Genomic DNA, 16715 nt, shown 5'->3' with positions numbered 1-16715 from the left:
AAACATGTTCTATGTTAGAAAGTGATAGGAAATGCTAAAGAGAAAAAAATTAAAGATGGAAGCGAGAGAGGAAGGGTTGGGTGGAGGGAGGCATGCCAGTGTTTTCAGTATGTTGACCTGGAAGGGCTTACAGAGAGGAGCATATTTGATGAGATATCTGGAAGATCTGGAAGAATGGATATCTGGAGGGGGATCAGTCTGCGTGGAAGAAACAGTCAGTGCAAAGGCCTCATGTATTTGATGAATAGCAAGGAATATTTGTAACAACTACTATAGTGTTTGAGCAAATGCTCACGAAATGGTAGCTCTTCAGACTATTATTACTAATGATGGTGGAATTAGGGATATGACCTAGAACTGTATGACCTCAACATTAATCTGCTTGCTGATAAATTACATTTTTTTCTTTATTACTTTCATGAGGCATATACTCATGGCTTGTGATTGTTCATGCATTGTTTCTTATCATTGTCCAGCTTTTACACAGGTTTGCTTTGTGTTCTCAATCATGTTATTTCCATGCCTGTGTAGTCTGTGTTAACCCTTGCCTGATGGGATATTGGGCTCTGACATTTCTCTTTACACTAATTCTTTGGGGTTCATTTTGTTAGTCTCACTGGCTAGACAGTGGTCCCCTTTCTCCATCACATATGTTTGTCATCCCGAAGTGTGTGCATTCTGACTGAAAGGTAGGTATCCATGGAGACTGGAAAATCCTTAGGTACACATGAGACATTGTATAAAAATTCTAATCACAGCTCTGTCTGCATGCCTTCAGCACTTCTTATAGCATCCAAGGCACTCTGTTGTTGCTTTTTAATTTTATTACTTTTTTATTGAATAGGTAATGTACCACGGCATGAAATTATAAAAGAACAAAGTGACATAGGAGGGAAGACTCAATTGTTCTCCCTCTATTCCCCAGCCAATCATTATTCCTACCTTGAGACAATGTAATCGATTCTTTGGTATCCCTTCAGTACTATTGAGGGCATATGTGTCTATGGGCATGTAGTTGTGTTTAGTCTCCTTCCATGTCCCACTCCCACCCACAGAAGGCACCTCAACAGCCCCTTTCATTTCATTCTTACCACACCCTGTGAAGTTGCCGATGCTGTCCGTGTGTTACTAATGAGAAAGCTGAGGCTCAGAGAAGGGAGATGACTTGCCTAAGGTCTCCCAGGAAGGAAGTTTAAAATCCAGGACTGATGCCATCATTTTTATGCATTTTTTTCTTCCACACTGAGAAGTGCCAGATTCTGTACCTTGAGCATGGTAGGATATATCTGAACACTGACTGGTAGCTAGAGTGATTAAGAAAATCTCTCTGATTCTTTGAGTCATATTAGTATTCATGTGGTAGACTCTAGATATAAGGCCAGCAATCATAAACTGGGCGGGGGGGGGGGTAGCATTTAGAAGACAAAAACTTGATTCAATTATTCTCTAGATATCTTCCTTCTTTCTCCGCAGATCTATTTAGGTCCACCTGAGGAAAGTGCTGCACCCCCAGTGCCTCCGCCTCGGGTGACAGCAAGAAGGCACAAACCAATCACGATTTCAAAGCGCCTGCAGCGGGAAAGGACGGTTTTCTATACTTCTGCCCTGGATGAAAGCGAAGGTCAGTACTGAGGTTCACCCTTAGCTTTTGAGTGGTGATGAGACGCAAAGAGGATATCGAAGGACAGAAGTGTTGGCATGACCACTTTTCTCTCTATAAAAGTAAACTTTTCCTGACTCCTGAGCTGAAAAGCAGCCAGGGTTTGTAGTTTGTAGTTTGTAGGGAAGGCTTAATTCCCTCTCTGAGCATAAACTACAAACCCAGGCTTGATAAGATGCAATGAACTTGTAAAGTAAGTTATCATGTGGAGGATTCCCATAAGGCCAGTGGAAGATCCAAGGTGTTCTTAGATTTATGCCCCAATACATTGAAATGGGTGAGCAAGGTGAATGTTGTGAAATTTTAAATTCAAGTATAGTAAACATGGATTAGATAACTACTGTGTGCCAGTTACTGGGCTTGGTGAAATTAAGATACATTGCCTGGCCTCAGAGGAGAAGTGGAGACATAGATAGGTGAACAAATAAATATCTTCAGTGGAATAAAATTGCTAGTGTGGAGATGATACCCATTCTAAATGAGCCTCTGCCCTTGCTACTCCACTAAGACCACTTTTGTCAGATTTGTCAGTAATTTCCATGAGGCCAAACCAAATAGCTACAACATTGTTCTCATCATACTCAGTTTGTGAGTAGCATTTGACACAGTTGACTAACTCCTCCTTCTTGAAAAGCTTTATTCATTTGCCTTTCAGGATACCAGATTTTCCTTTAATCTTACCAGATAATCCATCTCAGTCTTCTCTCCTGGGTTTCCTTCTCTTCCCAACTTTACACATCAGAAGGTTCCAGAGCTTTTTTCTTAGTCCTGTTCTCTGTTCGTGTTCTTTCCCTGTGTGATCTCATTAAGTTTCATAGTTTTACATATCATTTAAATGCTAAAGATGATTTTCAAATTTATCTAAGATTGGTATCTTTTCTCTTTTGCCATATCAAAGTTCCTGCTCAACAGTTCTCCTTGGATGACTCATGGGCATCTCAATTTACACTATGTAAAATTTAACTGTTGATCCTCTACTCTTTCTTAACCTGCTCCTACTCTGGTCTCCCCATCTAAGTAATTGGCAGCATAAGTCATCCAGTTGCTAAGGTTAAGAACTTTGGAATCATCCTTGGTTAGCCCTTTCCCTTTTTTCCTTCACATTGAATCCATTAGCAATTCCTGTCAGCTCTACTGTACATTATATGCTAACTTTTAATACTGCCCACTGCTTCAATTACTGTGAGCCACTATCATCTCTTACCTGGTATCATTGTTTGCTTTCTTCCTTGCCTGTAATTCATTATCCCTGGCAACCAGTAACATGTATATCCTTTAAAATATGGAAATCAGGATTCTGCAAGCCTCCCGAGTGCATGTCGGCAGCCGGTTCCCTTGGTGTCTGAATCACCGACCTCTCTATCCCACTGTATTTCCAAAATGTGACTTTCTAACAAGCTGACGCTGTACAAGCTGAAAGTAAAAGGGAAGCAGGTCATTATGAGAGTCGACTTCAGTGTTCCTATGAAGAACAACCAGATAACAACCAATCAGAGGATTAAGGCTACTGTCCCAAACATCAAATTCTGCTTGGACAATGGAGCCAAGTCAGTAGTTTTTATGAGCTACCTAGGCCAGCCTGTTGGTGTCCCTATGCCTGACACTTACTCCTTAGAGCTGGTTGCTGTAGAACTCAAATCTCTGCTGGGCAAGGATGTTCTGTTCTTGAAGGACTATGCAGGCCCAGAATTGGAGAAAGCCTGTGCCAACCCAGCTGCTGGGTCTGTCATCCTGCTGGAGAACCTCCGCTTTCATGTGGAGGAAAAAGGGAAGGGAAAAGATGCTTCTGGGAACAAGGTTAAAGCCGAGCCAGCCAAAATAGAAGCTTTCTGAGCTTCACTTTCCAAGCTAGGGGATGTCTATATCAATGATGCTTTTGGCACTGCTCACAGAGCCCACAGCTCCATAGTAGGAGTCAGTCTGCCACTGAAGGCTAGTGGCTTTTTGATGAAGAAGGAGCTAAACTACTTTGCCAAGGCCATAGAGAGCCCACAGTGATCTTTCCTGACGATCCTGGGTGGAGCTAAAGTTACAGACAAGATCCAGCTGGTCAATAATATGCTGGACAAAGTCAATGAGACAATTATTGGTGGTGAAATGGCTTTTACCTTCCTTAAGGCACTCAGCAACATGGAGATTGCCACTTTTCTGTTTGACAAAGAGGGAACCAAGATTGTCAAAGACTAATCCAAAGACTAATGTCCAAAACTGAGAAGAATGGTGTGAAGTTTACCTTGCCTTTTGACTTTGTCACTGCTGACAAGTTTGATGAGAATGCCAGGACTGGCCAAGGCACTATGGCTTCTGGCATACCTGCTTACTGGATGGGCTTGGACTGTGGTCCTGAAAGCAGCAAGAAGTGTGCTGAAGACTGTCACTCAGGCTAAGTAGATTGTGTGGAATGGTCCCGTGGGGGTATTTGAATTGGAAGCTTTTGCCCAGGGAACCAAAGAAGTGGTGAAAACCACTTCTAGGGGCTGCATCACCATCAGAGGTGGTGGAGACACTGCTACTTGCTGTGCCAAATGGAACATGGAGGAAAAAGTCAGCCATGTGAGCACTGGGGGTGGTGCCAGTTTAGAGCTCCTGGAAGGTAAATTCTTTCCTGGGGTGGATGCTCTCAGCAATATTTAGTACTTTCCTGCCTTTTAGTTCCTGTGCACAGCCCCTAAGTCAACTTAGCATTTTCTGCATCTCTACTTGGCATTAGCTAAAACCTTCCATGTCAAGATTCAGCTAGTGGTCAAGAGATGTAGTGCCAGGAACCTTTAAAGGGTTGTACAGCATCTCAGCTCATCTTTACTGCACCCTGGATTTGCCTACATTCTTTAAGCTCCCATTTGAATTTCTTAGTGACTAAACCACTGTACATTCTAGAGTACATGTATTTATATTTTGTCTGTTTGAAAAAGTCAGCTGTGTTAGCTTAATTCTCTTTTGATGTAGCTTATTCTTATTAGCTTTGTCACTGGTTGACTGCTCACCTTGGAAACAATTCGAAATTCCATTCGTAGGCAGAGAGATAAAATTGATGATTCATTAAGTAAACAAAAAAAGTGTCCACTGAAATCGTGAAAAAAAAAAAAAAATGGAAATCAGATGACATCATTCCTTCTGTGTCAAATTTTCGGTAACCTCCCTTCATATCTAGAGTAAAATTTGTGGTTTATTCTTCATTATGTGACTGTTGCTTATTTCTCTGACCTTCATTTATGAACTTTGTTCTCTCACTGTCTCTTTTGCTGTCTGCTCTAATCTCATTGGTCTTGCAGGTCCTCACATGTGTCAGACTTACCTAAGGGCCTTTACATTTGCTATTCTCCTGGCCCTAAACATTCTTACTCTAGAACTTCACAAGGCTCCCTCTTTCATTCAGATGTCTACTAAATGCCATATTCTCAAGCAACCTTTTTGTAACATTCTATTTAAGTAGTTCTTTCTCCTCCTCCAATCACTCTATCCCTTTATATGACTTTATGCTACTCATGTCTCCTGCTACTGTTTATTCACGTGTTTATATATCTCTCTTTCCCATTAGAATGTAAAATCTATTTGATTTCCAGGCCTAGAATAACTCCTGGTACATATATCATGTATTCAGTAAATATTCTGGGAATGGAGATTATCATTTAGCTTAAGGGATCAACTCTTTCATAAAGGAGGTGAGCTGGCATTCAGGAGAAAGTAGAAGGGAGCATCGAATGCCTGTCTATTGTTCCATAGTCTCATATTTACAGAATGGATTTATTTGTTTACTTATAGTCTACCCAAATATAAATTCTATTCCAGTAGAAACTTTTTTTTTTACGCTGTATCCACAGCACGAGCACAGCACCAGGCATATAGTAAGTCCTTAATAAATGAGTGCAAAAAATGAATGAACTGGGTGACAGTAGAGAAAAGGTCTAATTTAATCCTGGCTCCCAGCCAGCTGAATAACTTCAGCTAGTCACTTCCCCTCTCTGGGCCTCAATTTGTCCCTCTGTGGTGATGAGGACTTTGGGCCAGAAGATCTCCAATGAGGTTACCCAGTCTAGACATTTATTTTGTATTTTTAACTTTTTAAAAATCTGAGATAAAATTCACATACCATGAAATCCAGCCTTTTTTTTTTTTTTTTTTTTTTTTGAGACGGAGTTTCGCTCTTGTTACCCAGGCTGGAGTGCAATGGCGCGATCTCGGCTCACCGCAACCTCCGCCTCCTGGGTTCAGGCAATTCTCCTGCCTCAGCCTCCTGAGTGCTGGGATTACAGGCACGTGCAACCATGCCCAGCTAATGTTTTGTATTTTTAGTAGAGACGGGGTTTCACCATGTTGACCAGGATGGTCTCGATCTCTCGACCTCGTGATCCACCCACCTCGACCTCCCAAAGGGCTGGGATTACAAGCGTGAGCCACCGCGCCCGGCCGAAATCCAGCCTTTTAAAACAAACATTTAATGGTTTTTAGTATATTTTGTGCAACCATCTTATTCCAGGACATTTTCATCATCCCAGAAACCCCATACTTTTAAATGTACTCCTCCCCCAACCTCTGACAGTTACTGAATCTGCTTTCTGCCTCTACAGATTTGCCTATTCTGAACATTTCATGTAAATGTAATCATAGAATATGTGGACTTCTGTGGTTGGCTTCTTACTGTTAGCATAATATTTTCAAGGTTCATTCACATTGTAGAATGTATCAGTACTTCATTCTTTTTTATGGACAAATAATATTCCTTTGTATAGATGTAGCACATTTTATTTATCCGTTGATCAGTTGATGGTCACTTGGGTTGTATTCATTTTTTGGTTATTGTAAATAATGCTGCTGTGAGCATTCATGTACAGGATTTTGTGTGGATGTCTGTTTTTAATTATCTTGGGTATATACCTAAGACTGGAATTGTAGGTTATATGATCAGTCTATATTAAAATGTTTGAAGAATTGCCAGCCTGTTTTCCAAAGCAGCTGTACCATTTTACTTTTCCACCAGCAATGAATGAATGCTCCAGTTTCTCCACATCCTTGCCAACATTTTTTATAGTCTGTCTTATTTATTCTAGCCATCCTATGTGAGTCTGAATCATAATCTTACTTAATGTTCAACAATCCTATGTGAGGAAGGTATGTTGAACTCTTTTTTTTTTTATAGTGAAGGCAATGGAAGCTCAAACATGATGAGTAGTTTCCCAACAAACGCCGCTACTAAATGGCAGAACAATTTGCACCCATATGTTTTATCCCAAGGCTTATTTATTTACTATAATATTGCACATCCTGTAACCTATCTCAACACTGTTCTGAGAAAGAACCAATCCTACTTGCCAGTAGCATCTCATTATCTTACTCTGAAATTTGTTATTCCTTTTGTATATAGTATGTCAGTGACTCCTTTCACCCTCGCCATGGACTCCATCACACCTCCAAAACTAAGCCCTGATTATTCTGCTTCTTTAACCTCTCTTGAATCTGTCTCCCTTTTCTGATGCAGCTCTAGTTTGGATCCTTTTCATTAGCAGTCCCCTAGCTGGGCTCTCTGCTGCCTGTCTTTCTGGTCCAATCAACTTTTCACAATGAACCCAAAGGGATGTTTAAAAATGCATATTTGATAATGCCACTTCTCCCCAACCCCAGTCCCCTGTTCCCCAAAATCATTGTCTTCTGTGACTCAAAGGCAGAGTACATACTCTTTCTGAAGAGAGAGTTCATTGCTCTGTCAGGTAATGAAAGTTCAGTGCCATCCCCTTTCCCTAACCAGCCATCCGTTTCTGTAGGAAATCACATAGATGAGCCTCAGGAACTTCAAAGAACTGGGAGCGAATCAGGATCAGACATGAGCATGGTATTCCTGAGCATGGCGTTCATGGCCTTCATGAATAGGCCCCAATCTATTTCAACAACCTCACCTCCAGCTACCCACACTTTTTCATCTATAATTGGTCCCTGTGCTCAAGCCAAACCAAACTTTTTATTATATTTTCTTAGGCAAGCTATGATCTTTCACTCCTCCAAGTTTTTTGTTTGAATGCCCTTTCTACTTTGCTCCATCTTTTGGAATTCTTCAAGGCCCAAATCAAAAGTTGCCTCTTTTCTAAAGACCCTCTCTAACTTCCAGTCAGTATTAGTACTGTCTTACTCCTAGCACTTATTTGCATGAATCTATATGTATTATAGTAATTGATTTATTTGTATTAGTGGACTAGTGTGTATCCTCTCAAAGCTTCTCCCCACCTCTTACCCACCCATAGAAGAGAGGCCTCCACTTTAAGGGTTAACCCTGTGCCTATTTATGAGGCCTCCCTGTCTGATCCTGATTCACTCCCAGTTCCTTGAAGTTCCTGAGGCTCGTCTGTGTGTTTTCCTATAGAAATGGATGTCTGGTTAGGGGAAAGGGATGGCGCTGAACTTTCATCACCTGACAGAGCATTGAGCTCTCTCTTCAGAAAGAGTGTGGACTCTGGAAACAGACTTCAAGATTTGGAACTTGGCATTGCCACTTAGTAGCTTTGTGACATGGACACTCTGTGTGCCTTAGATTCCTTATCTGTAAAATGGGGCTGATAAGTGTGTACTACTTTATAGAGCTGTTTTGAGGATTATATGAGATAATTCAGGTAAAGCACTTAGAACAGGGCCTGCCTTGGTGTAGGTTCTCAAATAATGGTGTGTGTTATCTTTATCAGTATTATTCTCATTATTACTATCATTGTCACAATTATCATCATTTTTATTCACCATACCCCAGAACCTGGAAATAGTTTCCTGCTGAAAGGCCTAGCTCCAAATTCATCATGGGTTCTATTATTACATTTCCTGTTTTCCCAAGCCAGCAGAAGATACTTTCCCATGTAGAGGATAGCGAACTCTCTAAGGCTGTATATGTGGATCCTCTTTAAGAAAATTGGCCCTCTTGAGATGGTGGTAATACTCCATGGCCTGTAGGGCACAGGCAACTCTTGATGTCTCCCCTAAGGGAAAGCAGAGATGGAGCCTCTCAGCCAGAAGAAAATATTCAGACAGAAACATGCAGCTGAGATGTTGGGCTAAAGCACGTGAGGGCAAGAATTTATGTCATCGTGCATGTTCTTTGGAGAGCGTATATGTGCTTGAGTTACTCCTGAGTGCTGTATGTTTAAAGATGGCCTCTGTCGCAAGGCATGTCCTGGAAGCCAGAGGCTCTAGTTACTTGGCACTCTTGTGCTCGTGTTCATGCCGTTATTTCTGAGCCTTTGGTTAATTTTTTTGTCTGATGGCCTCTGTCTGATTGCACTTGCACTAGGGTTAATAAAAAAGGGCTATGTGTGTACTTTGGGACGAAATTAGGGAGACTGCAGGGGAATTCCCCTTGGTTCCAGCCCCTTTGGCAGTGGCATCAGTGATTAGTGGCGGATTTCCAAGGAGAATAAAACTGTCTTGGGGCAAAAGTCTTTGCAGCAAGACTTCCCCCACGGAAGCTCTTGCCTCACTGCCCACCCGTCACATAATAGTTTAACTAATAACCACCAATTAATGAGTGTCTGTTACGTGCCAGGCACTGAAATAAGGATGCCATCTCCTGTGATCCTTACCACAACCTCATGAGACCGGTATTCTTTATTATTCCCATTTTACTGAGGAGAAAATTTGAGGTACAGAGAGAATAGGGAACTTGTCCAAGGTCTCACAGTTGGTAAGAAGCAAAACTGAGATTCAGACCTGGCTACCTGGCTTCAGGGTCTGCATTTCTTTTAACATTTTATTATGAAGAATTCCAAATGTAAACAGAAATTGAAAACAAACATATTGAACTCCCCACAATTCAGCATTTAAAAACACATACCCAGTCTTATTTCATCTATACCCCAACCCCAAACTATTCACCATGTCATTTCATTTGTAAATATTTTAGTATATATCTCTAAAAGAAAGGAACTCTTTTAAACACAAAACCACAATATCATCCTCATACCTAAAAGAAAACAAAACAGTGATTCCTTAGGATCGGCTATCCAGTCAGTATCCACATTCTCCTATTATCTAATTTTGTTTTTTTAAAAATCAGGTTCTAAATAAGATCCATGTATTGCAGTTGGTTGATATATACCTCAGGTTTCAATTTGCTGGCAGAACCTCTCTTCTTAACCACTACACTCTAAGTTTTTTTATGCCTATGGAAGGTGACAGTTTCTTTACAGCAGACATTCTCAATTTGGGGTTTATTGTCAGCTTCAGAGGCTCTGTGAATCACTTAAAAATTAGTTTTCAAAATTTTCGCTATATTTGCATGGGTTAATTTTTTTAGAGAGATGGTCTCTGGGTCTCATTAGGGTCTCAAAAGCTTTAAGTAAGTCTCAGAACCACTGAAAAACATGTACTAATGTCAGAGGAAATTGTAGACCACAAAAGCTGGGGGCGAACAGTTGGAGGTTTCCTTCCAGGTTGGAGAAAGAAGTTAAAGTATGTTATTATGTTGGTTAACTTAAAATTTGAGAGAGCTTAACAAAATACTTTTCAGACAAATGGTTAAGAATTAACTGATAATGTCTTCATTTGCAAAGCATACAATATGCCATTGATTGGGGACTTTAAGTCTCTTTTGAATGGCATATTCGTTTAATAAAACCTATTGGTTTATTGTGGCTTATTGAATTGTGGTGATAAAAATCATACTCGGATCTTGAATTCCCTATTTGGATTGGATCTATGGCTTTACATGAACTGGAAAGGGTAGAGAATGATTTTCTGGGAGATAGTTGGTTTGTGCCACAGTGATACAACTACTTTGAAAATGTCTACAAATTTTCAGAATTAAGTATGTATGCATGTATCAAAATGAAAAGGTTTTAAAGATTATCATTAATCTTCCCTCTTTGCACCAACTTTTCCCAGATGAAATCCAACGTCAAACACCAAATGGTATGATCACCAGCAGCATAGAACCCCTCAAGCCACCACAACACCCCAAACTGCCTATTCAGAGGAGTGGGGAAACTGATCCTGGGAGGAAGTCCCCAAGCAGGCCTATTTCGGATGGCAAGTTGGAGCCCTGTCCAGAGGTGGATGTGGGGAAGTTGGTTTCTAGGCTACAGGATGCAGGGACCAAGACTACCCCAAAGGCCACCAATGGACCCATGCCAGGCTCTGGGCCCACCAAGACCCCCTCTTTCCACATAAAGAGACCAGCTCCCCGGCCCCTGGCCCACTACAAGGAGGGTAAGTGCTTGGGAATCCCATGGGAGCCAGAGTTGAACCTAGCTACTTTACACCTTGAGATCCTTCTGAGTTTGGGGATATATTTAAGTGGAAATCTGTTCCAGTTTACTACCACTAATACTGGAACCGTGGGCAGGATTACAATAATCAGTCAGAATAATCACTAGAATGTAAGATCTACGAGAGCAGGGGTTTTTTACCTGTTTTGTTTACCTCTGTATCCCAAGTGCTGTGTGTCTGGCACTGTACTAATTGCTGATATACTATTTCTTTTTTTTTTTTAAGAACATAGCAAGAAGTTATATTTCTTTTTTTTTTTTTTATTTTACTTTAGGTTCTGGGGTACATGTGCAGATCATGCAGGGTTGTTGCATAGGTGCATACATAATCAGGTGGTTTGCTGCCTCTATTCCCCCTTTGACTATATCTGGCATTTCTCCCCATGTTATCCATCCCCACCCCCTGCTGTCCCTCCCCTAGCCCTCCCCCAACTGCCCCCAGTGTGTGATGCTCCTCTCCCTGAGTCCATATGTTCTCATTGTTCAACACCTGCCTACGAGATGATATACTATTTCTTACCCTCAGAATCCCACAATGAAGAATGTATTATTCTTATTTTTTATTTATTTTTTTTTTTTTGAGACCAAGTCTTGCTCTGTTGCCCAGGCTGGAGTGCAGTGACGTGATCTCGGCTCACTGTAGCCTCTGTCTCCCAGGTTCAAGTGATTCCCTTGCCTCAGCCTCCCGAGTAGCTGGGACTAGAGGCGCTCGCTATCATGCCCGGCTAATTTTTGTATTTTTAGTAGAGACAGTGTTTTGCCATGTTAGCCAGGCTGTTCTCAAACTCCTGACTTCAGGTGATCCACCTGCCTTGGCCTCCAAAGTGCTGGGATCACAGGCGTGAGCCACCACGCCTGGCCAAGAAGGTATTATTCTTGTTTTTTGGTTTTTGTTTTTAAATTAGGAAATGGAGGCTGCTGTAGGTAAGTGACTTGCCAAAGATTCACAGCTAGTAACTGGCAGAGCTGGGATCTAAATCTTAGCATGTCTCACAGGCACCAAAGTCTGTGTTTTTTCCACTGAGGCAGAACAATCACTGTACCTTTCTATAAGAAGCTTTGAATCTGTGAACACTTGGTTTCTTATTCTCGCTTTCCAGTTTGGGAGAAATAGGGACAAAGGGTCACAACTTCTGCAAAACTCTGGACTTTTGAAATTATTACAAGTTCAAGGTGTGGCTGATTTCAGAAAATTTAATTTACTATTACATATAGAGACTCATGTTGAAAGATTGGGGCTAAGCCAGTAGGGGGTTTTAGGGGACATAATTCTGTGAAGACAGTAAGGTATAATGGACAAAATACGGATTTGAGTATGAGAAAGGCTTGGATCTAAATCCTAGCTCTTTTACTTTGTGGCTTTAAGGAATTTCACAATATAGCAAAATGTAAAACCTTAAAAAATGGTTACGAATAATTTATTTGACAAATATTTATTGAGTACTTACTGTGTACCTGGCCCCATTCTATGTGCTGAGGACATAGGAATAAATAAGACTTATGAGGTCCCTGTTCTCTTGAGGTTTAGCTGAGAACAGGACAAACTATGGCCTGTGGACCATATTGGGTCCACTGCACTTCCTCTTTTTATGTAGCCTGTAAGCTAAGAATTCTTTTTTACGTTTTTTTAATGTTTGGAATTAAAAAGGAATAATATTTTATGACATAAAAATGTGAAATTCAAACTTTGTCCATAAACATAAATGTACCCCTTCATTTACATGTCTATGGCTGCTTTCATGCCACAATGCTGCAATTGAGTAGTAGCCGCAAAGACTTTACAGCCTGCACAGCCCAAAATATTGACTGACATTTTACAGAAAAAGTTTGCTGGCCTTTATCTTAGATTCTAGAGTACTGATAAAAAACACATGAGGCCCAGAATGGGGGTCAGGAGGTTGGGGGAAGGTAGGACAGCAAGGAAGTGGTGGAAATGGAGTTAGTATATAAAATATTTGCCGTGTATCCTTAAACACTTAATGGAGCAGTGTCATCGATTTGGTTCCAAACTTTCTAGAGAAAACAAAAAGGGAGCAGCCACAATGGTTATATAACTAAACTCCTAAGGTAAAAACAAGCCAATTGTTCAGGTAAACCATAACTTTTCTGCTTTTGAGGCCAGGGAAAATTTTCCTCCATGGATTATTTCAGGTAACAACCTCAGTCTGGACCAATGGCATTGTCTCAGAGCACAATTTAGTAAAAGCTATTTAATGTGGGGATGCGGGAGTGGGGGTCCAGTACAATTTTTACAAGTCCAGTACAATTGCCACAAGTAATTGACTCTGAGTGCTCTGGTTTGATTCACTGGTGCTGATGTGATTACTCATGTGATCACAGTTAATTTATTTAAGCTGTTTGCACCTTGGTTTCCAGATCTGTAAAATGGGAAAACAGTTTACCTGATAGAATTATTGCTAGGATTAAAAGGAATAACAAAATATCTGGTGCATAATCAGCATTCAAAATATGACATTTATTTCCCTCCCCTTTCCCTCTTCGCACTATGATTTGGCTTTTCTGGGACATAGCCAAGAAATGGCGAATTTTAATGTAGACCTCTGCTTCCGTTCATAAGTCATGTAGTGACCTTCCTATCTATCTGGGTAGAAGGTTGGGTAACTCAGCTTATACTCATCACAGTAAAATTTGTCTTGTCTATTGCCAAGCCTTGAGATTGGCAAGATCCTATCAGCTCAGTGCACACAGTAACTCAGTCCTCCTTCCCTCCCTCCTGGAAAGTTCAATCCCAGTGGCATTCCCCTCTTCCCCTTCCTCCACAGTCTTGCCCTGGGCTGCTGGCGGCAGCTACTCTGATCTAATGGTCTCAGTTAATGTAAGTACTGATCTGACTTGTTCAGTATCAGCCTAACTATCTAAATCTGGGCCTCAGCTTAGCCTGGCTTCATTTTCTGCTTTCAGTCAGTTAGCAACAGGCTGGCATGATGCAGCTTTTTTTCAAAGCCCTGTGCTTCCAGCTTTGGCTACAGAAAGCAGAACTGAGATGGTTTGGGCTTAGGTGGAGAACCTGCCAAACCTCTGGTTTAGTTGCCTCTTGGAACCTTACCTACACTATCTACTCACTTCTTACTTCCTCCTTGCTCCCTTCGTCATTCTGGCTGCTTCTAGTAGATTCCATGACATCTAAACAGTTATCGATTAAGCAAAAGCTGCACACAGCTCTGACCCTGTGCTATAATTGATAGTTGTTTACTCCTGGTACTAGCCAGTAACCTGAATGGAATATCAGAGGGAGGAAGTATCAGAGGGAGGAAGTATCAGAGGGAGGAAGTATCAGAGGGAGGAAGCTGTCACCTCAGCCGGCCCACTCTGAACCTTGCAGTTGTCATCCCATTTCAGCTCTGTTGTTTAAGACTTTGCCTGCCATTGAGTGGCATTAACATTCTTCACATTTTCTCAGCAATTAAAAATAATGAAAGCATGGTACATGTTAAATTTGCTTTTTTTCCATGATAGTCAACTTTAAAATAAGAATCAGTATTGTTTGCTGATGGAATTTTATCAAGGATCCTTTTCTGTTCCAGACGTGAGCTTGATAATTTCGTTTCTCTTTCATCTAATCATTGTGATAGGCCTTGTGAGGTAGGATTTCCCCTCGCCTTTTTATAGATGGAGAAACAGAGGCTCACAGACACAAAACTACTTGCTCAGCGTTACCTAGGTTGTAAAGTGCAGACATGGGGCTTGACCTCAGCTTCTTGGATTCAAGATTGGAACTCTTTTATTTATTTATTTATTTATTTATTTATTTTTTTATTGCATTTTAGGTTTTGGGGTACATGTGATGAACATGCAAGATTGTTGCATAGGTACACACTTGGCAGTGTGGTTTGCTGCCTGCCGTCCCCTCACCTGTATCTGTCATTTCTCCCCATGCTATCTCTTCCCACCTCCCCACCCCCCCGCCCCTCCCCCATTTCCCCCCAACGGACCCCAGTGTGTAGTGCTCCCCTCCCTGTGTCCATGTGTTCTCATTGTTCAACACCCACCTATGAGTGAGAATATACGGTGTTTGATTTTCTGCTCTTGTGTCAGTTTGCTGAGAATGATGGTTTCCAGGTTCATCCATGTCTCTACAAAGGACGTGAACTCATCGTTTTTGATGGCTGCGTAATATTCCATGGTGTATATGTACCACATTTTCCCTATCCAGTCTATCATCGTTGGGCATTTGGGTTGGTTCCAGGTCTTTGCTATTGTAAACAGTGCTGCAATGAACATTCGTGTGCACGTGTCCTTGTAGTAGAATGATTTATAATCCTTTGGATATATACCCAGTAATGAGATTGCTGGGTCAAATGGGATTTCTATTTTTAGGTCCTTGAGGAATCGCCACACTGTCTTCCACAATGGTTGAATTAATTTACATTCCCACCAACAGTGTAAAAGTGTTCCTATTTCTCCACATCCTCTCCAGCATCTGTTGCTTCCCGATTTTTTAATGATCGCCATTCTAATTGGTGTGAGATGATATCTCAATGTGGTTTTGATTTGCATTTCTCTGATGACCAGTGATGATGAGCATTTTTTCATATGTTTGTTGGCCTCCTGTATGTCTTCTTTTGTAAAGTATCTGTTCATATCCTTCGCCCATTTTTGAATAGGCTTGTTTTTTTCTTGTAGATCTGCTTTAGTTCTTTGTAAATTCTGGATATCAGCCCCTTGTCAGATGGGTAGGCTGCAAAAATTTTTTCCCATTCTGTTGGTTGCCGATTCACTCTACTGACTGTTTCTTTTGCCGTGCAGAAGCTGTGGAGTTTGATTAGGTCCCATTTGTCTATTTTGGCTTTTGTTGCCATTGCTTTTGGCGTTTTGGTCATGAAGTCCTTGCCTACACCTAGGTCCTGAATGGTTTTGCCTAGATTTTCTTCTAAGGTTTTTATGGTAATAGGTCTGATGTTTAAGTCTTTAATCCATCTGGAGTTAATTTTGGTGTAAGGTGTCAGGAAGGGGTCCTGTTTCTGCTTTCTGCACTTGGCTAGCCAGTTTTCCCAACACCATTTATTAAACAGGGAATCCTTTCCCCATTGCTTGTTTTGTTCAGGTTTGTCGAAGATCAGATGGTTGTGGGTATGTTGTATTTCCTGTGAGGCCTCTGTTCTGTTCCATTGGTCTATATCTCTGTTTTGGTACCAGTACCCTGCTGTTTTGATTACTGTAGCCTTGTAGTATAGTTTGAAGTCCGGTAGTGTGATGCCTCCTGCTTTGTTCTTTTTGCTTAGAATTGACTTGGCTATGCGGGCTCTCTTTTGGTTCCATGTGAAGTTTAAGGTGTTTTTTTCCAGTTCTGTGAAGGTCATTGGTAGCTTGATGGGAATAGCGTTGAATCTGTAAATTACTTTGGGCAGTATGGCCATTTTCACGATGTTGATTCTTCCTAACCATGAACAGTGAATGTTTCTCCATCTGTTTGTATCCTCTCTTATTTCGTTGAGCAATGGCTTGTAGTTCTCCTTGAAGAGGTCCTTTACGTTCCTTGTTAGTTGTATTCCTAGGTACTTTATTCTCTTTGTAGCAATTGTGAATGGCAGTTTGTTCTTGAATTGGCTCTCTTGAAGTCTATTACTGGTGTATAGGAATGCTTGTGATTTTTGCATGTTGATTTTGTATCCTGAGACTTTGCTGAAGTTGTTTATCAGTTTCAGGAGATTTTGGGCTGAGATGATGGGGTCTTCCAGATATACAATCATGTCATCTGCAAATAGAGACAATTTGATTTCCTCCTTTCAAATTTGGATACCCTTTATTTCTTTTTCTTGCCTGATTGCTCTGGCTAGAACTTCCAGTACTATATTGAA

At 41.1% G+C, this 16715-nt stretch overlaps 1 protein-coding gene and 1 pseudogene across 4 annotated transcripts in view; both read left to right on the top strand.

Moving 5' to 3' along the window:
- The window catches only part of OPHN1 (oligophrenin 1), a 391423-nt gene that overhangs the window by 354611 nt on the left and 20097 nt on the right, over nucleotides 1–16715 (top strand). For all 4 annotated transcript variants that reach the window (XM_074391741.1, XM_074391740.1, XM_003940936.4 and 1 more), the window contains 2 exons: nucleotides 1474–1621; nucleotides 10514–10837. In XM_074391741.1, coding sequence (XP_074247842.1) covers nucleotides 1474–1621; nucleotides 10514–10837 — 472 coding nt within the window. The remainder of the gene's footprint in view (nucleotides 1–1473; nucleotides 1622–10513; nucleotides 10838–16715) is intronic.
- LOC141582773 (phosphoglycerate kinase 1 pseudogene) lies at nucleotides 1643–5633 on the top strand (annotated as a pseudogene).

The sequence above is a fragment of the Saimiri boliviensis genome, chromosome X (assembly GCF_048565385.1).
Source record: "Saimiri boliviensis isolate mSaiBol1 chromosome X, mSaiBol1.pri, whole genome shotgun sequence".
Classification (NCBI taxonomy): Eukaryota; Metazoa; Chordata; class Mammalia; order Primates; family Cebidae; genus Saimiri; species Saimiri boliviensis.
This window is presented reverse-complemented; position numbering and strand designations above follow the sequence as displayed.